General features: G+C 31.4%; 1 protein-coding gene across 1 annotated transcript in view; it reads left to right on the top strand.

The window, feature by feature from the left end:
• LOC129231178 (esterase OVCA2-like) overlaps positions 1–27476 on the top strand; it is a 73936-nt gene that overhangs the window by 19014 nt on the left and 27446 nt on the right. Inside the window, exons 5-9 of the mRNA XM_054865425.1 lie at positions 3764–3844; positions 8599–8714; positions 15593–15671; positions 19926–20066; positions 21402–21528. Coding sequence (XP_054721400.1) covers positions 3764–3844; positions 8599–8714; positions 15593–15671; positions 19926–20066; positions 21402–21528 — 544 coding nt within the window. The remainder of the gene's footprint in view (positions 1–3763; positions 3845–8598; positions 8715–15592; positions 15672–19925; positions 20067–21401; positions 21529–27476) is intronic.

Below are 27476 nucleotides of genomic sequence, written 5' to 3'. Positions count from 1 at the left end.
CCCGTCCCCCCCCCATACATTTCAAGTGGAAATATAATTTCATGCAAAGTTAAAGTTAGTAATCAAGTGTGTCCATCCTCCAAGTGCGATGGTGCCCCTCCTTCCAAAGCTACAGCACCCCCTCCCCCCCTTCTTTCCATTTCAAGTAGAAGTATTATTTCATGTAAATTTAAAATGCATTAAATCAGGACTGTCCACCCCACAAGAACAGTAACTCACTTCCCAAAACGAAATAATATACTTAAAGATTCCCCCCCCCCCTCTGATGGTACATTTGATTAAATGGTCAGAAAAATTATGCTAAACTGATTTTTTCCCCTTTTACTATATTTCTTTTTTGCAGTACTTAAAAGCAAATTTTTAGTTTGTGTTATAACATGCATGCCTCAAATACGTCATCAGATTTAGATAAAAGCTCCAACAGAACTGGAATTTTCAAATGATTTCTCCGAAGCTTGTAACAAAAAGTCTTCGTTATCAAGATCTTTTTTGGAATCTAGATTTTCGGCAAAGTCGTTATTGTTGCAACTATGTCTGACACAGTTTGCGCATATTGTTGAGCACTTCAGTCCACTTTCAGACTTATCAAATATTCATTTTTCCAATGAACCCCTGAGAGCAAGCACAAGATATGAGGCGAAGAAAGTCTTTCAGAGCGGAAGGCTTGCCGTTGTAATGGGACGCAGATATATCTGTGGTGCTTGCTCCTTCTTTGTACCCATCAAAAATGACACTAGCTTTCCCATACTTACAAGTGAGATATACACTGCATTGCTGGCATATTTCCTTGAGGCTTGCAGATCATTACCAAAAAAAAAAAACATGATCGAGAAGGTATCTTCCATCTATAACACATATGACACCAACTGTTTATTTTGTGATGGTGGCGTGGATGGATCTTTTTGCTTCAGATAATAACTCTTAACCATACAGGTTTTCTTTACTTCTGAAACCAGATTCATCGAATACTGATGGAGGATCAGCGCACAACTCGTACTAGAAGTTTTTAGCAATTTGTCATTCCATCTTTTTTACTGTTCATACTATTCGGTGTAAAAGATGGTTTGGGCTTACACATCTCTACAGATAGTAACTACTCTCATAACAGAAGCTAGACACATAATTGCGTACCTCCTTTGCAAAGAAATGTCACTAAATTTTTTGCCTTTCCATATCCTTTTATGTTACTACCCCTCATCACATTTCACCTTATTATCAGCGACCGACCAGTATTGGCGAGCAACACCACTACCAACTTGAGTCAATACCCATAGAGAGGGAAGAGCAGTATTTAGCATTCTACTGTTGTATTGCTCATTGCTCTCATCAAGACTTCTTCTATCGTTGGATCACTTTAGGTTCTGGACTACCTAAATTTGTCACTGCGTTGGATCGTTGGGTAGCTGATGTGACATATTTATCAATTTTTTTAAAATTGCATAATGTACTCAAAAGTTTCAGATAGTGTTGCAAGTATATGTTCGCATGTTTAGCATAATTCACATAACAGGCTGCGTAAAAGAGAGGTGGCTAGGTGTTTGCAAACAAGAACCCCCACCGACTTGAAGGGTGCAGAATTGCAGCATTGCCCGTCTCACTGTTGGCAATTTTGGTTTATCGCCCCTAACGGTAATGGCAAAAGATTAAAGAAAAGTTGAATTAATTAAGAAGAAGGAGGTAAACTGCAGTCAGTTTGGACTATTTTTTATGCTGCACAGAGATTTTGTTTCAGATATCACCCCAGCGCTCTAAACAGTTTAATAACTCCAGTCACAACTAAATAGGTTACTGAGCTCACTTAGATCTTTTAGAATTATTCTTCTGTCATTACTATGTCATTGTGTGGCATTTTGTACTTCGAAAAAGTTTTAAATCAGTGAAATTTTTTCATGAACTTCACTGCAATCGTTGATTTTAGAATGCAAATTCATGGTTCCCCCCTCCAAAGCGATGGTGCACCCCTGAAGTGTGACGGAGTACCCATCCAGAGTAAAAGTCCTCAAAAAAGAAAGAAATACCCTTTGAAAAACTGAAAAAACTGTTTTAAAAATTCCAATGACGCAATCTGCGCCATGGACCCGCCACCTGTGCACCCCGGTTAATTGGCATTTTTTATATGAGAGTTTATTATTGTACTATTATAGAATGTGATTTCTGCAACTTTTGAGTATTTTTTTTAAGTAATAGAAATTATTTTTATTTAAGAAGAGGATTATTTGTCTCCCCCCCCCCTTTCTCCCAAAACCCGACGCTCAAAGTGCTGGGACTTTTTACCCCTTCTTGCTGGAAGGGTAAGAAGTAATTTGCAACAGGTTTGAACTTTTTTTTTTGGATGTTTGGGTTTGGCCATTTTTTGGCCTAATTTTACTGTACTATAAATGGTTGTCCAAGAGATACAACTGGTACTGTCCTTAATTGAGAATTTTTCCAAATTTTTTTATATCAATATAAATATTTTGATCAATATAAAAATCTTATCTTAAGTTCCCACAAATCCAATGCCCGCATATCAGGACTTAGACCTGTTGTCTGAAAATAACAAAATTATTCACCAAAAATATCAGAACTCAAAATATATTGATCAAAGAACTTGCCAGGTCCTCCATAAAAACACTATTCAAATGGTACCATTCGAATTACCAACTAAATCTTAGCTGGAAGCTAGCCTAGGTGATATGCTTTCAAAATCCAGCTTGTGGCCTTGATCTGAATGTAATAGAAAATCCTTAAGAAATGTTAGCCCGAAATGTGAACAAAAATGGATGACAGTTCAATTCAAAGTTACAATTTGATGAGTGCTTTTAAATACTGCTGGAACAATATTGCTGCATGCACTCCATGGTCTGATTGATTCAATGAACGAGAGACGAGTCGCAGTCATTGGAAAAAAAAGGGTCCCACATTAATTACTCATGAAACACATGCGTAGACTTTATAATTATTTCAAATTTTCTTTGCACCGAACATTTTTATTAAATCTATTCTCCTTTTTTTAATGTAGTTATTAATGAATTTATTTGTTCATTAAGTACTTTGTAGCATATGATATATATGTATGAAATTTCATAAATGTTTGATCCCCTGTTTTTTAATTATATCATAATTTCAAGCGACTTTATAATAAGGCGCTGTATCGCAGAACCTATCAAGGCTACTATTACCAACTCTTGCCTCACACCATTTATACTAGTCATCTTCAAATTTCTAATTTTAGCACTTACACCCCTTTGCTTCTTGATGCTTCATTTTATATTATGTATGTGTTTTATAAATATTTTTTCAAACAAGTTGATTCTTGGAACATCTCTTTTACCCTTATGAAACTTTATACAGTCAACTGATGTAATTCCGTATTTTAATCCATTATTTCCTCAAAGTACAACTTTTTGCAAAAACCATAGTTCTGAAATTACTATCCATCCCGAATATGATGAATAATACTGTGAAATCCATACAGAAATATAATTTAGTGAGATAATTATTGGGAGCATCACAGAACTCTCAGTACTTTTGCAGTGGTTCTCAGTGGTATTAAATTTTCTCCACTGGTATTAGTCAGTGGTATAACCGGTCTCTAACTCTCTCTTTTACTCAGAGGTTTTATATTTTGTTTATGAAAAAAAAATTTTTTTTTTGAAGCTTCTCTCCATCTTGAATTATAAAAGTATTCCTCTTTATGCTCGTGCATCAAAATTTAAATTGTATCTGTGTGATTCTTTTATGTTTATTATAATTTTTGAAAAAAAAACTTTTATGAACTCAGTTTATATTGATGCTCCTCATGAAATACCATTGGAAGAAAAATCTGACAATGATGAAGAAACTTCATTGGATTCCAACACAGGTAAGCTATTTGTTTTTTAAATTTTGTAAATGAAGTCTATTTCATCTGCTAATTTCATGTTTAATTTGACATTTTCTATGATATGTATGTACAATATTTTGAGATTATAAAATAGTTACATTAAAGAAATATTTAAAAATCCCTTTTAAGAAAATTTAGAATTTTATTTATCAGATGTTTTATTGGATAGAAATTTTAAATGAGAGAAAGGAAAAAAAAGAGTAATTTTATGTAAAAAGACTATAAATATTACCAAACTTGGGTTTCTTTGGTCCTAGGGTCCTTCTTTGGCCCAAATTGAAAAAATGATAATGTTCTCTGTAAATCGTCAGGAAGCAATTTTACTACCTACTGGGCCTACTTTGGCCCAGCATAAAAACTTGAAAAAATCCGTCAGAGAGATTTGGAAAAGAAAAGGAAGGATTAAAGTAAAACTACAGTCGGACCTCCATATATCGAAGTAGCAAATTGCCAGAAAAAAAATTTGATAAATAGAAATTTCGATACATAGAAACGATCTTATATTATCCTATAAACCTCCTAAAACATTAACATTAAAGCTTATTTTCGTGTATAAACCCAATTTCTAATTTATCTGAGCGTCGGATTAAATTAAAGTTAATAATTAAAAAAAGTAACAGAAATGACATTTTTGCACCTTCATACATCTTCATTCGTCGACAATTCAACTTGATCCGCAACATTAGGGGATTTTCGTTTTGACAATGTAATGGAGAGAAAAGTAAAAAATCAATCTACTTAACTTGAATGATTTTTACTGAAGCTAAAACGACTGGGAATAATAATCAACAGACAAAAGGAATGACTTAAAATTGATTATACAATGTTAGTGGTTACAACTAAGACATTTGAAATAAACTTGGGGGAATTTAAGAATTCCAGAACGAAACAAGGACCTATCTACACACCCCTCAACCCCAGATTCCTTGAGTTTCGTAGCAACCTTTAGTGAACATAATTGTCTCCCCTAACCTTTATTTTTCATGAGACAAACAGTCTAAAGTGGAAAAAAAATCTATGAATGTCTCAACAAAAAAAAAAAAATCGATATATAGAGATTTTTTTCGATATGTAGAAACAATTTTTCTGTGTAATGAACATAGAAATTTGCTGGGATTTCGATATGTAGAAAATTTCGAGATGTGGAAGTTTGCTATATGGAGGTTCGACTGGTATAAACAGGAAAATCACAAGAAAAAACCAGGAATTTTTCAGCAACAGATTAAAAGAGCGATTATAGACTCAAAACCTCAGGGCTCAGTTACATGGCTTCTATTATAAAAGATAAAGAAGAGCTTAAAGTTGTTGGGAGATTTAAAAAACGTTGATCTAGTTGCATTTACTTAAAAATTTTGTTAAGTTTGTTGGAAAGTTTGCGGAATTTTGTTATCGTAAGATGAAATTAGTTCAGGTTTCCAGAGATAGATCTGTTCATGTGAGAGAAGTAGGAACTAATGTTGAGAGCATAGATCGCAGCAAAAAGTTTTGGAAATGATCAAAAATTTAGGATCCTTTGTTTTACGAATGATGTTATCTTGATAAAATTATTCAACCTCCAAAAACTAATAAAAATATGCCTGTTCTCTGTCAGTAATTTTTGTGAAATTTACTAGATAAGCATAGAAATTTAAAAAAAAAAAATAATTTTCTTTAAAACAAAATAAGTGTGACTCAAACTTCTTGTAAAATGGATTTTTCTTTTAAATTAGTAGTTTTTCCTACACACACATCTTTCTTTGGCTTCAGCTAGTTTTACAATGATTTTAAATAGGGAAAACCCCTTTGGGCCAAAATAACTCAAACCTAATGGTAACATTGGCCCAAATAAAAATAATTAAAAATGGTAATAATACTTTGAAACAAAATGATCAGTATTCAAAAATAAAATTAATAGAACTCCAGATGTGCAAAAAAGGTTTTTACAGCTTGAAAATATGAATAGTTACAAAGTTATTGTGTGAAAAAAGATGAGGAAAATTCCAAAATGTAGGCCAAAGAAGCCCACGTTTACGGTATTGTAATTTTTTTTTCCGGGAGGAGGGAAGATCGGTCTAGCTTTTCATATACTCGTGAAAAAAACGCTCTTTGATACTGAAATCATCATTTTTGAGACCGTTTAATTAAGTAAGGTGATTAGATCTCATGGTTTTCTGACATGCCTCTAAAAATGCACCATGTAGAGCATAATTACAGCTCTTGCTCAAAGTTATTAAATCATGCGTTATAGAATAATTGATCTAAAACTTTGATTCTTGTTTTTTCAAATTATCAACTTTGAGACCGCATAATTAAAAAAGTTGATTAGTTGTCATGGATTTCTAACCTGGACCTTAAACTACACCACTCGGACTATATCTACAGCTGTGTCCCAAAGTTGTTGACCTGTCGCGATCAGAGTTATTGAACTCTAAACTTGGCCATTTAAAAAAAATCATAGACTTTGAGAGCGTTTAACTACTAAAACCAAGAGAAAAGAACGTTACTTTATATTTTTCTTAGTACTATACTGTGCTGAGTAGTTAATCCTATACTTATTTCTGAGGGTTAATCACGGCTTTAGCAGATATCCGGGCCCAAACAAGGCAAAAAAAGTTTAAAAAATTATATTTTCAATTGACCTTTGCCCTCAAAGCCATGAGTAAGTCACCAAAATATTTATTTTAGAATATACCTAGTATCAAGCAGTATCCTTATTTAAAAGAATTGGCTTGGTTCACTCATTGCTTTTGAAGCAAAGCGATCATATATTTAGCTCTTTTTTTCCATGACCTTAAGCTTTGACCCCTACTCAAGGACAAACAAATAATTTTTTTTTTTTAAAGAAACTTCAATTTTTCTTATCATAGTACCACTAACACATCCTGAAATTTTTACGAAAATTGAAGACATCAACTATCAAAAAAGTCCAGCTTAAAAAAAAAAAAGACTCTTAAAAACACTGGAAAAAAAGGTATTTAGAACATTTGCAATATCCCTATAGTTTTGAATTAAATTTCCTTGCTCATCGACCAGTGGCCTAATCTGCATACTTTGAACTTTCCCAGAATTAGTGTAAGCTAAAAACCTCTTAGTATTCCTGTCAATGTTTTCAATGTTATTGGCTGGTATTTGCTCTAATTCTCTTTTCTGATTCTGTACTATATACTTAAAACTACACCTTACTATACAATACTTGAGCATATCTGCACTTTGACCAGTATGGTTTAAAAACTGTTATTAAATGTTTATGTGAGTTTATCATTGTTAAGTAGCTTTTTTTCATAACAACTGTCTCATTAGGTTTTAGTAGTTTGAAGTTAAGGGCCTTGAAATATAAACATTTTTATGGCATAGAACTTTCAATTTTCTATGCTCCTTGAAGAGAAATGCTGCATTTTATGTTATTCATCAATTTAGCAACTAAGGGAAGTGCACCTTTATATATTGAAAGCAATAACAAAGTTCAATAACAAAGAGTAATAAAAAAATCAATTGTCTTGATCTAAAATCTTGTGCTATCTAAAATCTGCTATCTAAAATCTAGGCAGATCTAAAATCTGCCTAGCTGTCACAAGACAACAACAGCAACAACAAAAACTTCCTTATCATCTGCTTAAATTCTGGTGATGTTATTATTGTTATGGATATGAAGTGAAACAAGTTATATATATATATATATATATATATATGTAGCACCTGTTTGCAAAAGTTTATTATTCCCAAATCGAAAAACAAAATTGGGAACATGTTTGTGTAAGTTCATCACTATATTTGGTATTTCACTACATTATGTAAAATATAATAATTGTCTATTTAACTTGTTACTTGGATGGAATGATGTTTGCTTGAGGGGAAAATTTTATTGCATATCTATCTGTCACTTAGTTTGTGATAAGTAGATGATTTGAGATGAAATTGAGCAAAAATGATATCTTTGAATTTACATCTGCAATGAGGTTATTCCAATGAAATGGAATTTCAGAAATGTGTTTTGTTTGTGTAAACATGCTTTATCCATATGAGTCTCATCTATTATTAAGAAATATTGAGATTTACATAAAATTTTTGAATTCTTTCATTGTAAAAGATATATAAAATCAATAGCTTATGCCCTTTAGTACTAAGTAATTGTTGGTCATAGCATAAATTTAATTCTATCATACTTGTAATTCTATAAAATATTTGCACACATCTCAAAATTATGTGCAGTAAGAAAAACAATTTACAGTGAGTAGATAAAATTTTTTGTCTGCTAATGACTTTTACTTTCAATAATAGATCTATGAAAATAGGAACTGAACTTTTATCATTAATTAATCTTTGCCTTTTATTAATAATTATCAGGCGATCCACATATCTGCAGCAAATGCATCTACACAGCAGCAAATACATCTGCAGACAGTCTGCGTGTGTACTTTCCTATATTATCTAGCAAATGAGTTCAGAAAAAAAAAATCAACAAATTTACTTTCATCTCATATTTTCTCCTGAAACTCTTGTTATAAAAATTTAAAAAGACCAAGAACCGCTTTGCTGGATATAATTTTTAGCATGCATTTTTAATGTGAAGCATGTATCTAATATGTAATGGTCTTTTGAAATGCTCTGAAATAAGTTGAAGCAACTTTCTTGTCAAATGTTAGTTGCTCCAGTGAGGTTTTATAAAGCAAGTTTGCTATGTTTTGCATTTTTAGTATGCTGTATTGTATACATCCTTCAGTGTAGCATATATCAACCATTTTTAACTTTTTCAGGGAGAGCTTGGTGGTTTGCAACTGAAGATTTCAAATTTAATGCAAAAACTCCAACAGAAATAGCACAAGGTTTTGATGAATCAGTAGCTTGTATTAAGAAAGCATTTGAAACAGAGGTATATGTACATAAATTTATATTTCCTTTTCCATTTCAACTTCTAGTGCTTTATTAGTTTTGATTTCAGTGCATGTATTGAAAAATGTATTTTTAGGTGTATCACTGTTATATTGTGTCATGTACTGTCTGTCTTTCACGAGAAAAGCTCCGTCAAGTCTGAGCCCATCTACTGCCATAGAAACGGACTTCATTCATTTTCTGCAAGGTTTAGCAGGAAGGCTTTTTGGCATCATTTTGCCACTTGTCTGCTCGTCTTTATGCAGTCGTACGGGTTTTTCCAACATTAAGCTTTCCTTGGAAAAATAAGACGCACCTCGTTACTATAGCAGTAGACAGGCGCAAACATTTCGGCGTTGGCTTTTCTCATGGTGGTCGGACAGTATATATTCATGATCAGGGTGGAGGGGATGAGAAGAAAATGTAAGTTTAAAAGGCTTAAATGTAAGTTTTGAGATTCATTAACCTTAATGCTGTTGTTGTCTCCGTGTCTAGCTTTAGAATAAAGTGAAACTTCACTTTAGTACATCCCTTTGAAAGAGATAATTCCTCTAAAGATAGAGGTGGAAATTTCATCGAGTTGACCTCTATCGTCTATGTCAGTGTTTTCGCACTTAAAATTTCTTGAAAATGAATACTATCGAAAATTCCTTGTGACCAATGCAAGTTGCATACATCTAGTTTTAATTCTGTACCTCAGAACCAGGCTGACCTAAGTCCAGAAATTGATTTTTTGTTTATTAGTGCATTGTATGTAAAATCCTATTCCGCATCGAGCCACGCGAGTGATTTTAAAAGAAACCTTTGTAATTTTTTACCAGTGCTAGAAGAGCAAGCGTCCCATCCTTTGCATGTGATAGACAAACCCATTTGCCCTCTATTCTGTAAAGTAGCGATTGTGTGACTTACATTAGTCTGGCTCTAAGGTACAGAACTTATCATTTAGAAATATAAAGGTTTTAATGTAACAAAAAAAAAAAAAAAAACTGATATTTTTTTGTTTTCCATAAAACTCAAAATATTTTATTGCAAAAACTTGGTAAAAAATTTGTCATAAATTGCAATAAAAGCAAATTTCCTTAGGAACTTGATTCATCGAATGAGAGCATGTATAAAATTATTTTTATCGACATTTATTAACTGGGCATACTTCTGAAAATATTATTTAAAAAATATGTTGATACATAAAATAAATAATAGGAAATTAAAATTGATAATTGGTGGCAATCAAGTGCTCCCCCAAGGAAATGCTCTGCACATGGGTCATTCTCCAGAAGAAAACGTAACATTTAAATGCAATTATTTTTCAATTTCGAATCATTTTTTTTTTTGAATTCTTACATGAAAGTGTTAACCTACTAGAAGTAACCACAAACAATTGCTCAGGTAAGTTCCAATTATTTTACTTATAAATAAAAAAAATTTAAAAATGCCTTTGTTACAAATTCTGTAAATTGTAATTATTTTTGTGATTAATTTGTCGTAATCTAGCTAAATTCGGCGTTTATTAAATTATCTTTCAACCAAAATAATTGTAGTAACGTAACCTGTAAATAGTTTCTTGTAATGAATATACCCGTACATTCGACTGAAGTATACGTTCCCTCATTGCTGAATGATAAAATTTGTGAATGGAAAAGAAATAAAATAACGGTCTACGATTTTTGGGAACCTTGTGGAATATTTGAGAGTTCTCTTTCGGTGTGTATAAAAAGCCGTTACGCATGATAAAAAGTCAGTTTCAATTGAGAATTTGTACTGTGAGTGTATTAGCTCTGTTTATTGCAAGGCATTTCGCTTGTAACCATTGAGTTTATGGTGTTGAGTGATAATTGCTTAATTGCTGATGATTAATTTAGCAGTTAACGATCTTTCCTATACATAGTGTAAATAAAGCTCCTGTACTTTTTCTCAAGAACTGTGTCGTCCTTTCAAGAAAGTTGGAAGTCGCACCGGATCCGTTACACCTTGTTTGCAGAAATAAAAAAAAATAAAAAAAATTAATGTTTAAAAATCAAAACCAATTTAATATCAAAGTAGTAATTTTATTAATTGGTGTAAACAATCAGCCATTTTAATGATTAGTAGGAATATAATTTTAAACTCTCTTAATTAAAGTACGGCTTAATTAGTAGTTTCAAAATGTATGTTAAAAAATAGTATTTAGTAAATTTGAAGATATACTGGTGATTTATAATTTTGGTAGAATGCTCATTATTGATATATTTCCCCTCCATCATTTATTTTCACCTCAGAACTAATGACATTGATAAGGTCTGTCACGGAAGTGAGATTCACAAAGGTGAGGAGTTTTCCATTAAAATTGGCCTAATAGATACACTTTTCAAGGAATTTTTTTTTTACTTCATTGCTACAATCTGCAAATGTTAAGCATATGAAAACATGTTCACTTCTTTTTACTTCCTTTTACAAAAAAGGAAGTATTGTATTCGCAAAAAAAGTTTTACCCTAGAAAATCAACTTTAACTTCCATTTTGCTCACGCCCGAATGAATGTTGAATTTTTTTCGATGCAAACTCAAGTGGTGTTATAACTTGGCGGACACTTGACGATATATCGTCAGTCTTTTGGTCGACAACTTAGCGACAAATTTGGCGATTTTTTTTCTAAATCTGATTTTAATCTTTCCATTGTTGGTGATATTTAGAGAGTTGACAATTGGATCACATTAAAATTGCCAATAATGGGGAAATAACATTGAATTAGTGTAAAAGGAAGTCATGTGATGCACACATCAGCTCGTTTTATATTAGTTTACATCCCTGAAATTCATGTTCACAGAGGTGAGAAGTCAAAATCTATCTTCTTGTTTTTTGACAAAAATCTCTCAACTTCAACTATTGCTGAAAATAAACAAGGGGACTCCTTTGTATCATGGAAAATAAAATTTGATGTCATTACTGCCATGTGTTAATGAGGAATGACATTTTGTTTTTAAGTAAGGGAGGTGAGAATTTATTGTGTGACATGACTCCTTGTCCTACTAAAATGAACTAAAACACAATATTAAAAAATTAAATATACTTAAACAATTAGTATTTGAGACACTTGTGAAAGGAATAATAAAGAAGTATATACTTTTAATTAAACAAGCCATTAAGCAACATAAACAGTCACACAAGGTGTGTAATATGCCACAAAGGTGAGAATTCACATGTTGTGAACCAAAAAGTTACTAAAATAAAATTAAAGAACTGTTGGCAGATTTAAATAGATATATTTTTGATGAAATTAAAAATCATTGTCAAATGAATTGTTCCTTAACGTTTCTACTGTAAAAGGCATGTGACAGAAAAGTTACACTTTTTGAAGAATGACCGAGATAAGCTCGTCTTGAAATGCACAGGTTGGGCTCTATATTTATTTACAAGTTTTTGAAAATGTTTCCTTTATTTTTTTCTTTTTGAAATTCTTCCCACTTTTATTTCTAGTGCATTAGGGATATCACATAACTTTGAGGGCTTTGACTTATATTTTTCAACAATGTTAAATTAATTAATGTTAATATATATAGTAAAATTCAAGTTTATCTTCTAACTAGAGCATGCTCTCTGCAATGCTATCAGATAGAGTAAAATAACCTTAAAAAACCTTATAACAACCTAATAAATCCTTTTTAATTGGCAAATGTGCTGCAGAAAGGCCTCATTTCAACAAACAAAAAATAGATGAGAACTCATGAATTTAAATTTCAGCCAATGCATGTCGGACCATTTCGATTGATTTCTCTTTCTTGAATGTCAGTTCAAAACTCGCCTTTTTTAAAAATTTTATTTATCTGTCTATTTTTTTTTTTTTCAAATTTCTAATAAGGTTCTTCTGCCTTTATATAGGAGTTTAGTAAGACCTCATTTGGAGTATGCTGTTCAATTTTGGTCGCCTTATCTGAGGAAAGATATTTCTGTATTGGAGAGGGTTCAAAGAAGGGTAACTAGACTAGTAAGGGGACTTTCAGCTTTAGATTATGATACTTGGCTTAAATGGCTTAATATGTTTAGCCTGGAGCAAAGGAGAGTCAGAGGGACATGATTCAATTGTTTAAATTTATCAAAATGAAAGATGTTAATGAATTAAATTTTTGCATGGAAAGCAGGACGAGGGGTTATTGTTTTAAGCTGTTCAAGTTTCAGACTAACCTGGAAATTGGGAAAAACTACTACTTTAGTAGGGTCGTGGGCACTTGAAACAACTTTCCAGAAGAGGAGGCAATGAGAAAGGGGAGTGGATAGCTTTAAGATGGTCATTGATCTTCATTTGCGACTTATAAGCTGACTGGGACCAGCCTAGCTGGACCCAGTGCCTGTTGCTGGTCGTCACATTTGTATTTGTAAAATTAATCTTTAAAAATCTTCTTGAGGTGTGTCCATTAGGATGTCCCCAAAAAAACAAAAGTCAATGTTTCAAGTTGCACACCCTCTTATATTTTTTCTTTTATGTCAAAATAATTGTAAAAAAATGTTTAAAATAGTTTGAACAACAGCAATCCATGCTGACTTGTGTCTAAAAGTGTGAATTAACACTGTGTTATTAGCGAACACATTTGCAAATCAACATTTGGAAATGAATAATACAAAAATTAAGGTGGAATTGAAAAAAACACTTTTTTGGAAGTTTGAAATTTCATGTTTATAAAAGGTTACCCCTAAAGCCCCAAATTTACCTAGAAAATATTTATTTTAACTAACAATTATTTAGGTGTCCAGCAAGAGGCCTGAAATTTTTCTTCAAAACATTGATTTTTTTTCTATATATTTTTAAAAAAAAATAAATTTTAAGAAATTATGAAGCATAAAAATGTAAACAATGAAGTACATAATTAGATTTGAAAAGAATTTTTCCTCTCCTGTAGTATTAAAATCTCCCACATAGTAAGTACTCATAGATAGAGATTTTTTTTTCATTTTAAATATATAATTTTTGTATTATTCATTTACAAATGTTGATTAGAAAATGTGTCCCAAAAATTTTTGAACTTAATATTTTATTTAAATTTATGTGTAATTTTTAAAAAATAAATAGAAAAAAAAAATGAGTTTTTGAAAAAATCAAATAATTTTTTAGGCTTCTTGCTGAACACCAAAATATTTTTTAATTTGGATAAATATTTCTGTGTTTCATGTATACTATATGGGTAATATTTTATCAACATGAAATTTCAAAGTTCCAAAAAAAAAATTCTAATTCGGCCTAGTGCACAGTGTTGGTTTACACTTTCAGACGCAAGCCAGCACAGGTTGTGGTTGTTCAAATTACATGAAACTTTATTTACACTTGTTTTAACATAAAAGGGAAAATATAAGAGTGTGCAACTTGAAACATCGATTTTTTTTTTTTGGTGGGGGAGGGGGGAATACCATAGTGTCCATAAATGTTACATATTTTTTCAACATATTTTACCCCCTCCCCACTTTGTCACAAAGTGCCACATTTCAGCTTAATCTGTCCCTACCCCCTCCCTCTTGTGGTGTATCATGCACCTTTTCATAAGCATGTTGTTAAAAAACATGTCCCATTTCTTATTACCTCTGCCATGGCACAATTTCACAAACCCCCCTTCTCTCTCAAAGTGTGACATCATTTATGAATGACCCCTTGGAAGTTTCTAATCTTTTAAGATGTTTTTATGAAGTAGTTTGTAAGTTGACTTTGTACATTAAGTGATGAAGCTATGTACATTATATGGTTAAACAAATGGTTATAAAAGCTTTTTCTTGCTTAAAGATGGCTGATGAGCTTATCTCTTACAAAGCTGTATAAAAGTTTCAAATGATCCTAGTCTTTATGGTGATATGTTTTATTTTCAGCTTAATAAGTGGATTCAGAAAAAGAACTAGAGTAGGTTTAAAAATATACATTTGGTTTTCTGCTTATTCACAATTTTTTTAAAGACAATATTCATGATGCTAGATCAAGCAATTGAGGCATTCAGAGCTAATGCTGATAAAGTTGTTCATGCACTTGATCCACTGTAACACTGAACACCTCTATTGTAGTTAATTTTTCTTTAAATTGTTGAAGTAAGTAATTGCTTGAAGGTTTCTTAGACACATTGTGTGGCTTTGATTCTAAGATGTATTATTTACTAAAGGAGAAATAGAATAAGTGGTATTAATGCAATTTATATTGAAATTGTTTTCTTCTTTTTTGAGTCTTGATTAGTGAAGGAGAACTACTAGTTCTTTCTTTTGTTTATAAAGTTCTACAACTTGTATTACTTAATAATACCTTAGAGAAGAAATTTGTCACAGTATGCCATTTCTTTTAGAAAACCTAAAATATACTGTAAAAAAGAAACATTTGAGGCAATAGCCAGGTGAAGTTTACTTTTGGTTTCATCTTTATTTTTATTTCTCTGGACTGAAGTCCCACTTTCTTCTCTTCTCTCTCTCTCTCTCTCTTTTTGTACGTGAAAAGTTTCCCTTTTTTTCAGTGTGTGAGTTGCTTAGTGAAGTACAAAATTTCCTGGTTTTTGCTAATATTTAATGATAGCTATTATTTATTTGCTTGAGCAATAACTCTATGAAGTGAATGATTTTTTTTTAAATTTCATTTTCTTGCTTTTAATTTCATTTTCTTGCTTTATAATGTTTTGGCAAATTTGCTATTGTTAATGTACTGTTTGTGCAGTTTCGTTTATAGTTTGCCCTTTTCTCTCATACTCTCTGATCAACTTTTTGCTCAGGGGTAAAAGAAATGTTATTTTGATACATCTGATTTTAAAACTCATTAATGTATACAAACTTGCTAAAGATGTAAAGTAATGTCAGAATTGAGTGAAACCTTGTTTGTATTTCTTTATTAAAATCAACAGCAATATTTACTTGATTGTTTTTATAGCAATTTTTAAATTTTTTTAAGGGACCATTTGATGGAATATTTGGATTTAGCCAGGGTGCGGCGATGGCATCTCTGATTTGTGGTTTAAAAGAAATCAAAGGTTTGTAAAAAACAGTTCTTTTATGCCTTCCTGTATGATATTTGAACATTTGTACATTTCTTTGTTTTATTTTTACTGCTTACAAATATTTTTCTTTTTGTCTTTAATATTGGTAAATTATTTTAATTAAAATAATTTTCTGCTTTTTAAAAATAGTTTTTTATGTAGTCTCCCATTTATTGTGTGTATGAGCCAGAAAATTCAAACCCCACTTAAACTATTCATATTTTATGTTACTGCATTTGTGAGTTTTCGTGATCATAATGTGTGTATTTTCAGGCTTTCTTAAGTAAGTATATTATGGTTAGTATATTATTCCTATGCATATGAAAATCAAATGACCCCGTCAAGTATATAATAAATGCGATAAGAACAAACTTTAAAAGTTACATACAAAGAACCTTAAAACTTGCTTCAATAGCAATAAGAAAGATTCGTTTCAGGGTACTAAGAGCACTCCTTTTTATTTCCAAAAAAAAAGAGAGCTTGTGTATGAAAAGAAATTTTACAAATGTCATTTGTAAGATTTTTCGTACATAAGCTCATTTTTTGTAAGTAAAATTTGTTCCTTTCAGCCCAAAACACATATCTGCAATTCTTATTGCTGTTTGTTCACTTTTGAGGTTATTTTTCTACTAGTTCATGGCAAAACTGTACTAAAGGTAAACTGGTTAGGATTATTAATTTTTTTTTGCAAGTTTGCAAAAAAAATTCTGCGCCAGGGGGCCTTCCCTGGCGCAATAAGTACCATACTCTCCATGGCAACTATATGACTTCCAACCGCAGATCCCAGTCATGCAGGGGGGGGGCTACTTCCCCTGGACGATAAAACCTAAAGCGCATCGATAGGAGGTGGGGTGATGTGAAGTTCATAACTATAATGAAAAGAGAATAAAAAGTGAATTTGTAAGTAGATGAGCAATTTTGAGCGAAATGCATAAATGAAATTATTTTAAGTGAAACCATTGAAATGAATTGTTAAAAATTGTCATGCAAACATTGATTTCAGTCAAATGGAATATTGTCTTTTCATGTTTGCCGCCAATTTTCCCCCCACGTGTAATAATATTAACATTCGATAGAATTCTTCTAATTTCTTTTTTTAAAAGATTGTGTACAGTTTTTTATCTTTACTTGCAAAGAAATTCTCTTAAACTGTGCATTTTTTTGTTTTTTATTTTAAACCTTTTATCATAGTAACTTATAGCTCATAATTCCTTTTTATCATTATTGTAAGGTAATCTTGCTTTTAAATGTTCTAAACAAATTGATTTTATGAAACGTGTTAAAAGTAGTGTTGTGCAAAAAGTTTCGAAATTTTGTATTGTCTGAGAGCATAGTGAAACCGTTTCATAGAAGTGCGACTTGTACATGATATTATTTGACATTGATTGGTACATTTAATGTAATCGGGACTAATTGCTGTGAATATTTAATCTTTTTACCTTATTGGTATATGTTAAAGTCGTAAATAAATTGCAGATTTTAATTTTGCTTTACTATACTTAATTACTAAAGATTGCATCTGTTTTTATAACATTCTTTAATATTTTGTACTTTTTAGTAGTGTTGTTGTGAACATATAGAAACTGTTGTATGGTGAAATTAGCTAATGCAACACCTCTTGTGCCAATTTTCTTTATGGTCTCTTTTTTTTTCTCGCATTACCATTGGTTAAAGGTATAGTTAATACTCGTATGTTTTAATTTTGTCAACATGACTATAGAAGTGTAAAATTATTTTTCAAAATTGCACAAGGATAATATTTTTGTACCTTTTTCAAATTTTAGATGTTTTTGGCAAACTCTAAAGATTAATCTAAGAATCTGAAATTCTTTGTAAGTTTCAATTAGAATTGAGAAAATATCTAAAAGCATTACTTTTATTTTTTGAAGTGCTTTACTACAGTAACTTGTCCATTAGTTATAACTCTTATCTGAATTTTAAAGTAAAGGGCAAAGACTTAATGAACTTCTTGTGTACCAAGTAATTGCCAGATATAAGAGTTAAATGAAGAAATATTTGGTGCATTTTTATTAGTACACTGGACGACCGAGCCTCGCTCGGCTTTAAAAGAATTATTTTTTTGTCAACTCGTGTTTTTTTTAAGGTTCAATACTTTTCCAAATATACTTGAAAAGCTTCACGTTAACAAAATATTAAGCACTTCGACCTTCTTATTACACTTAAGTATCAAACAAAGAAGATTTTGAATGTAATTAAATCAACATTTTGTTTTTAAACTATCTGTTACATTTGTTTTCGCTATACAATTTTCTTGTCAGTAATTAAAATATTTTGACCTTGGAGCCAGTTTTGCTATGATGAAATCGGTTTTTAACCAAATACTTCCTTTCATACTATAATGCGTTTTACTATTTTATCCCAATCGAGATTTTCTTCTTGAATAAGTACTTTTAGTGTAGTTGGTCACTTTACGCCAGAAAATTGCTACATAGAGCATGATATCCATCAAAACTGATGATCCACAAACCATTCCAAACAAATTGATAACAACTGTCTTAAACAAAACATAAACAGTCTCTTGACATATGTTTTGTCGAGATAAAATTTAGATGCGCGATTTTAAAAAAAAACATATAAAACCTATTTGATGTGTAAAAAAGAATATAAGTAAATAAAATAAGACGGTCAAGCAATAGTTTTGCTTTAAAAAAAAAGAAGCCTTACATCAACTTACATAGTGCTTTTGAATTTGTTTTTAGTCAAGTGTGATTGAAATGAGCCAAAGTGGCTAATATCAGCCAAGCCTGGCAACCCTAAGCAAGTTTAAAATTTTAAAGCGAGAAGAGAGACAAATTTTCATTGTTTATGGTTGCAATATCGTCTGCCTGATGCGTCAATTCACAGTTTACTTCAAGGCTTAACTTAATTAGACTTTATATTAAAAAACTTTTTATGTAAAAAAATCGCGTTTTTACAGAAAAAACACTGATGTAGATGAACTTAGAATGCTAAACTACAATTAAATCCAAAATTTCACCCAAATCGTTAGAGCCGTTTCCGAGATAAGAAACATATACATACCCACAAGAATTGCTCGTTTAAAGATATAAGACTTGGTTGTTCAATCCTAGTCATTTATGAAATTTAAGTCAACTTTTAAAATTTTTGATTTTCAGAGATTTAAAAATGTGTTATATACAAAGTACAGTGAACCTTCTCCACCTGACCACCCTCTTTTAAGCAACCACTTCTTCAATCGACTAAAATGTAGTTGAACTGATTTTTTTTCTCCATTAATTTAATGCTAACCTGCCCTCCATTAAAGCAACCACTCCAGATACTTTCCCCCTCAAAATAAAGGCAGTTTTCTTCTTGCAGAAAAAACCGTCTTCTTATAATCAAATCAGTTCTTTATACAATCATACAAAAGTGATACATAGTGCTTTACTTGCATTGTTAAGAAGACCCATGCAGTATCATACTTGTAACGCCCCCCCCCCCCTTTTTTTTGAAAGTCTTCAAGGAGGCTTTTGAGAATATATGTTTTGGGGTGGGTTTGAATCTTTTCTGAACAGAGAAAGATTACCTCCTTGATAAGACAGGTATCAAGTGACACATTGTTTTTGAGAAAGCAGTTATATGCATCCCTTTTCTGATGGCATGCCATCCTGCTCCACTTCCATAACCAATTAAGAAGCGTGCGATCAATAGTAGTCATTTCATATTCCCTTTAAGAAATGAATATTAGTATGAAAACTAATAAAAAAAGAGAAAGAAAAGTAAACAAATGAATAAAATAGACATTTGTTAAAATTTTATCAATGTATTATGTAATGCATATGTATAAGAATAATATTTACTCATTTAGAGTAACCTCCATGAAGTAACCACCTTCCTTAAGAACTAATTTCTGCAGGAGTCGAAACTGGTCACTTAAATAGAGGTTTTGCTGTTTGTGCATTCTGTTTTTGATAAAAATCTGTATTGAGTGTGGAGGCATAATGCTCAAAACTGACCTAAAATTAGCTGCCTTTTTGCTTAGAATTTCATTTGAATTTAAAGGTGAAACTTATAATATTTTGAGTATAAGTTACTTAGGGGGTTTTTTTTTTCTGTTTGCGATATGTTATTTGCTAAAATTTTAATTATAATTAAAAAAATTACTTGCATGTACTTACTTGGTTCCTAATAAAACTTTGGAAGGAATATTTTTACAATGTTAAAAAGTGCTACATTTTTGTAAAAAGTTACTTTTAGTTAAAAATTGTTTAATTCTTTTTGTTTTAGAGTTTCCATATGATTTTCATTTTGCAATCATAGTAGCTGGATTTAAAAGTGTGTCACTGTGCCATCAAATTTTGTATGAGAAGATCATAAACGTTTCAAGCTTACATATCATGGGAAAGGATGATACTTGCATTCCAAAAGGTAAGTTATGCTTAACTGCTTAGTTAACCTTAATTTTTGTTCTTAATTTTCAAGTTTGTTTAAAGCTGTACCTTGGAGGTCAAAGGACTATGTCATAGAAAAAAAGTTTTAAGGGAGTCTGTTAATCAGTTTACCTCAAAACCAGCATGAGAATTGGGGAGCAGGTGCTGTTTTACACTGTCTATTTTGTTTAAATAAGAATTGGGCTTAGTGCTTTACGCCTCTAAATGGATTATAATATGTTAAATTATATGGTGCAGAAATATTCATTGAAATATTTTTTTTACCTTATGTCTTTTAAAAAACACTTCATGTCTCTTATAAAAACATTCAATAAAATTAAAGCACAACAATTAATTAAAGGCTCTATTGGCTCAAAGTGCTATAAAAATCACATTAAACACTAAGCACCTTTTCTCTAAATGCATTTTATCAAAAGTCCTGCCAGTAGAGGCACATCATTGGCAAAAACCTATCTGTATAACAAGTTTCATGTTTTTAGGCTTTCCCATTTTCTGCTAAAGCATGTCACTCAAACAAACATCTGATTTTATTATATGTATAAATTTGGTTTTGATTAATTAGTTTGCTTAAACAGTGGGAGGGGGGGGGGGGGCAGGAGAATAAACGTAATGGGTATGTTCCAAAGAAATAAGCTTTTCTGGTATCTAAATTTTATTGTACTTTTAAAAAAATTTGGTATAAGTTGACTATACTAAACAGTTTGAACACTTAATGAAAAATATTATTTTGTTAGGAACATTATTGAGCCAGACTTTTTTTTTTAATATAAAATGTATCACATCTCGAAAAATAATTTCTTTTGTAGCTGTAAAATTTAATTGAGTCTGCTAAGCAATGTTCCGTAAAAATTTTACTGCACTTATTTTCTTGAAAAGTGATACTTTTACATAGGTACTTTTGTGTGAAATTATTTCCTTTGAAACAATTATTTTTATAAAATTTTACATTATTTTTCTAAAAATTATCAAAACTGCAACCCTGGCAAAGGAACCTAAATGCACCTCTATGTACAAAGTGTGAAGCTAGTTATATTGCTTCTGAGGGCTAGAAAATGTACAGTATAACACAGATTTAACGATTGTCAAAAGACTGGAAAAAGTTATTGTTAATTAAAGGACATCGTTAAATCGAGGAGTGTAAACATTCAGTGCGGTCAAAACCAGATCAGTGAAGCGTATCATTAAATTGAGGAAGTTGTTAAATTGTGTATCATTAAATCGAAGTTATACTGCATTTGAAATGTAAGTAATAAAATGTATATGATTTTAGCTAAAAACTAAACTGTACAATGTTTCCAAATGTGTTTTATAGAGCTGAGTGAAGAATTAGCCTCTCGTTTCCATGAGCCGCTGATAGTATATCATGAGGATGGACATTATGTACCAACTGGCAAGAATGTACGAAGTGAATACATGCAATTTTTAAGAAATTCTTTAGACTATGTAAATAAAATTAATTAAAGAAAATTAGACTGGTTTTTTTAATAAACTTTGACGAATATTTAAAACAAAGCCTTGAAAAAAATTTAACATTGAGTTTGAAAAATCAAATTTGAAATTTAATAAAAAAGAACCTTAAGTTATAATAGAGTAAGGCTTACACAATGGTTTACGTTCATATCAATAATAAATGATAACCTTACCACACCTCTGTAATAACAACAAGCACTTGGTTTATCATTTGATTAGTGAAAGTCTTTTAATTACATCACTGTTTAGTTATCCCAAAAAAAATGGGATTGGAAAATGGCTGATTCCTGCAGTTTATAAATGTAATTTCAAAATTGCTAAATAGAGTATTTAAGCTCTCATTGATGTTTAAATTAGACAATATCAAAATTGGAGTTCAAATGATCTGAAATAAGAGTTAGAAAAATTGTGCCAAAAATATGAGGGGTGATTATATATTCAAGGGTGCCCTCTTGGGGGGGGGGGGGCGTATCATGGTGCAGACTGTGCCATTAAAATTTTTAGGGGGTATTTTAAAGGGTATTTTTCTCTCTTTGGGGAGAAGGACTCCCAATTTGGATGGGTCTTGGTGGTATTTGGGGGGGGGGGGAGAAGCATCCCTGACTTATTTATTAGCATTGATCTGTATGGCAGAACATTAATGTGTTCTTTCTCTACTATCAGTAACTGGGAAAGAGCAGATTAATGTAGTTTCGAACATTCATATAAATGCTCAACTGTAAGAAATTGCTAACAAAGATACAACTAATCCTAAATAAATATTTCTTTTTAATGCTGAACGGAAGTGTGAGTAATTTTAAATGGAAACAGAAGCTCTCACGAATAAAATTTACGAAATTCCCTTAGCAAAACAAGTTTTTTATGTATTCTGTTACAGACCATACAACGTTTATCATTTTATAATTTGTATATTAAAGAGAAAATTAATTTTGTATACTCTGAGGGTGATTTTCAAATGTATTGACACACTAGATACGACAAAATTTGAAAATTTTTGTTTTTATAAACATTAAAACATTCCTAAGAATAAACTCCTTACAATTTACAGCTTTCTGACCATGTGATTATTTGTGAGTTAATTTGCTTACATTTTTCTATGCAAGTCACCGTTTTTCTCATGAGTGTTACCTTTGTAAACCATTTTGTAATTTCTTTCTAAAAACAAATAGTCTTACAAATCTTGATTCAACCATCTTAAATATGCAGTTTTAAGTCAAAATGGTATAAATCAGGGCCCTAACCGGAAAATAATTTCGGGGAGGGTTTAAAAACTTTCATGCGGAGCTTTGCGCTAATATTTAAGTTGTTGGGTTATCTATTATGACTACATTTTATGCAATTTATATACATATGAAAGACATTTAAGTTTTGGAACAATATTTTTTGGAAGTTTTTAAATGTAAACGAGCATTTTTAAATGTCAAACTGAATTTTTCGGGAGAGGGGTGTTTGAACCTTAAGAACCCCACCTTGTATATGGCCCTGGTATAAGTATTTATTTATTTAAGAAATTTTAAGTATTTGTAAAAGTTTTTCTCATGAGTGTTACTTTGTTTCCTAAATAAAGGGTAAAGTTTACGATGAAAGCATATTAAATTAAACATTAAATGTTTTCATTGCAATTACCATGAATAGCTGAAAAAATTCAATATTGAAGCCAATTTATAAAGTTTCAAGAAAATGTTTATTAATACAAATGCTAAATTTTAGCTATAGTAATACTCATGAAAGATGGACTCATTATATTATTTATTGTAGAGTTTTGGCTGTAATTCCTCTAAAATATGTATTTATTTGAATACTATATCTTGAGAATTCTTTCCTAAACAGCGCACACCAATTTCATTTTTGCAAACATTAGCTTTGTGTCACTGTTCCCTCTTCAATTTTTAATAAAAACGAATTTATTATTTATATATATGTGAAAATGAAAAAAATAAATCTCTCTGATAAAGGTATGTGTTAAAGGTAATACAATATCCATATAACTATGTATCAACACATTATTTGGGTCATCCTTTGGGTCCTCTCATGAGTGTTACTCCCTTCTCATGAATGTTACCTGTTAAGAGTAACACTCATGAGATTTATATAAGAATTCTCCACTGGAATAAATTATATCGGTTGTTATGAAAATTTAATTAGGTCTCTTGTTTCCTGAACAAAAAATACATTGCTGCCTAATTGTTTATTTCTGTACTTAAAAAAATATTACAAAATTAATGGTTAACACTCGTGAGAGATGATTAAAATACTCTTCACATTGAATTGTACATTTCAATATGCAACATATGAGGAATAAATATGTCTATTTTTAGACTTGCACATTCGAAGATGAAACAAATATGGCTTCCCTAACACTGTTGCCAACTACGATAAAAAAATATTTTACACATAAAAAATATTCAATTCCCTGGGGTAACACTCATAAGTTGCACATAAGGACACAAACTGCATTGAAATTTAGAACTGTTGCATAAGCAGTTCAGTAAAATCTATCTAAGCTGTGTGTAGCTAACAAATATTACTTCCTTCTTCAATACACAAAAAGTAAAAAAACTGCTTGGGAACATACAAAAAAGATTAACGAAATGAATTTTCTAGTCAGGACAAGGAAATTTCTGTTACTAGCTAACTAAAGTAATGGAAAAGGTTTATTAATCTGCGATAATGAATTTATGAATTAATCATTGATGAATGTTTAATATTTTTTTTATATTTTTACCTAATTTCTTCCTAATTAAGTAATAAAGATTGAAATATTGTAATTTCATTTCCTAATACCTAAAGCTTTCTGGGGGAATATTGTTTGAAAGTTTTTAACTATTAAAAAAATACAATATGTAAATGGGCCTTGGCATAAATAATCAAAGAAATAATTTATGGTGATAGTTCAGACATGAATAAAGTCTTGTAAATTAATTTCCTCATAATTATAGCTTTCTGTGAAACATAAATAAATACAAGTAAAATTAAAATCACGTATTCTTAAACATGGGAAGTAATTTGCTGTATCTACAAATGAATCGCAAGTCTGATGTACACTACACAACTTCAAAAACCAAAAGATCAACATATTTTGCTTAAAGATAAAATAAAAATTACTGACAATTAAACAATTTACCTATGTATCAGTGAACCTCCCCCCCCCCCAAAAAAAAATCTCGTTTACAAACTGGGTCGAACATTACATAATACTTTTTAGAGTTTAATTTTCAGTTAAACTGAAATACTCTGCTTCTCGCGAATCAATTCAAAAATTTAAAAAAAAAATCAAGAATTGAATTTGCAAGAGAAAAATTAAATGAAATAAATGCACTGTAAGCTGAAAAAATGAACAGCCTACATTAACCACAAACTAGCTTTTTAACTTTCAGCTTTAAACAGTTTTAGTAGATCTTTACTTCATCTTTGTGGGAGCAGAGCTTTGGTGGCCCAGAGCATTTTTCATTATAGTGACTACTCGGCACAAATATCGAGTAACCTCTGTTACCTAGAAGATGCAAAACCAAAACACCGGGCGACATTGGAAAATCCAACATTGATTCACTCAGCAGTTTTGTAAACGGATTTCAAATCTTTGTAAAAACTTTTTCTCTTTTTTTTTCCTCCTGCGCACCTAATCCTAAAAAAGCATTGGATCATCATCTCACCCCTTCCCCATCAAGGAAGCACCTTGTCTTCTTTTTTAAAGCCGCTGACTTGGACTTGCTGAAAAACTTCCTTTTGTGCCCTCACAGGTTATATTCCATGGACCATAGGGACAGCAAAAGTATTTCCTGTTTTCTGTATGAAGATGCAAAGAGAGGAATTTTTTCCCAGTGCAGCCGAATGCAAAGGGTTGGACCCTGGTCGATTTCTAGAATTTTATCTGTAATTTTTGCTTTAGAAGAGCATCACACGACACCACATAACTTTTTTATGCCTTTCAAGAAGGAATTGTAAAGGGAAATAAGGATTTATGAATTAAAGGGATTCGCGCATTGAAACTTGTGCCCAATGGCAATCGATTATTTTTTCTCCAATTATGAGGCAAAAGGACTGATGAATGATGGAGTCCTTTGTAGCACGCTTTAACTGTAGTTAACATTTTTTTCCAAGTTATAATAAAATTAAAATTTAATTTGATGATCCAAACTATTTTAAGGGTCGGTTTAGTTCTTATTTAAATTTATTCATTTCTAAAACTTTTGCCTTAATTATTCGAATTCACTTTTAAATTGTAAAAATGTTTTTGAGACATTTATTATTTATTATATCATGTGTTTTGGACATTGTGACAAAACTGACAAAAAACTAGCTTGTAAAAGTTTCCAGGGGATTGTCCCCCACCTCTCCCTTTTGCCAACATCATTCAAGATCGGCCTATATTTTGTTTTAAGCGCTTGAGTTTCAAAACGTTTCCGGAGGAGAACTCCTCTCTCCCTAACAGCATTGAAAGTCTTCAAGAATTACAATTTTGAAGCTTCACTTTCGAAAAATTGCCAGTCCTCTAAAAGTTACTTGCTTAATTTTGGGAGTAAACCCTAGAATCTCTTTAACACTTAACCTTACCAAAGATAGTCTAGAATGCGTTTTTAAATCGACAAATTAGAAACACTTCCTGGAATGGGTTTTAAGCTCTCCTTCCCTTAACATCACCAAAGATCGTATAAAACAGCATGTTTAGACCTACCATTTTAAACAATTTTCGAGGAAGTGCTAAAAAACTCTTTCCCCCTATTATTACCAAAGATCATTAGAATGCATTTTAGACACTAGGCGACACAAGTTTTAACATAATTAAAACTGCAACCTTCCCAATAATTTTCCTCTTTTTTTTTAAACAAATTATCGTCGCCTCAAAGCAACGGCAAAATATCTAAGTGTTATTCCTGGATATAGATGTCTAACTGATGCTCTGAGGTGACTGTCTAGTTATATCTATACATATAAATCTGTCGCGAGATAAATAAAGTTGGTTCTATATGGAACTGGCAGCCCCTGAATTATTTCAAGCGTTTCTTAAATACATAGAAAGATAATAGGTACAGCTTCTAATTTAAGAGGAAGCCGTTAATGGATTTAAATATTGATGACGTGAACAAAACCGTAAGTATAATATTAACAGCGAAAAAAGGGGGTTCCAGGGGTTTCTCTTCCTGAAAATTTTCGAATTTGTAGTCTTAAAAACGCATTTTAGGTTATCTTTGGTAATCTTGGTAAAGAAGAGGTTTGGTGGAGCTCCCCTGTCAATTTTCTGAAATTGTAGCTATAAGAATGCAGTTTTAGACAATCTTTGATGATGTTAGAGTGCGCATCCCAGGAACTTTTTCTAATTTGTTATTTTTAGAAATGCATTCTGTCTTTTGTAATATTAAGGGGTCACGGGGTGCCCCCCCCCTGCTCATTTTTTGGCATTGAAACCTTAAAAACGCAAATATTAACTCCAATCATGTTAAGAAGAGAAGTTCGGGGTTCTCCGGCGGATTTTTTTTTTAGCTGTTGTAGTACTAAAAACGCAGTTTAATACGATCTTTCCGTGACGTTACGGGGAGGAGAGATTCAAGGGCCCACACCAGGAAATTTTTCTAATTTGGGCCCCCCTGATTAAAACGTTTTTCCACTTGTATGGTCTCTTTTCTTTATGATGGTTCTGTCTAAATCATTGCTTGAGAAAAACATTTCCAACCCCACATTGCTTTTTGATTTCAAGTCCTCAGGATGCACTCTACCCCCCTTTGGAGTTTAACTGAGACACCCTGCATATGTACACTGCTCCAAACAATTAAAGGATATTGTAAGTTTTTGTACAAAAAAAGTATTAGCAAATGTTGTTTTGCATAGACTTGAAGAAGGGATTTACAAATGCAAATTCTTCTTAATTTCAAGCGTCGCAGTATGCAAATTTTGAGTTTGACGTCGAAGACGACGTTTC

This window comes from Uloborus diversus, chromosome 10 (assembly GCF_026930045.1).
Source record: "Uloborus diversus isolate 005 chromosome 10, Udiv.v.3.1, whole genome shotgun sequence".
NCBI classification, from domain to species: Eukaryota; Metazoa; Arthropoda; class Arachnida; order Araneae; family Uloboridae; genus Uloborus; species Uloborus diversus.
This window is presented reverse-complemented; position numbering and strand designations above follow the sequence as displayed.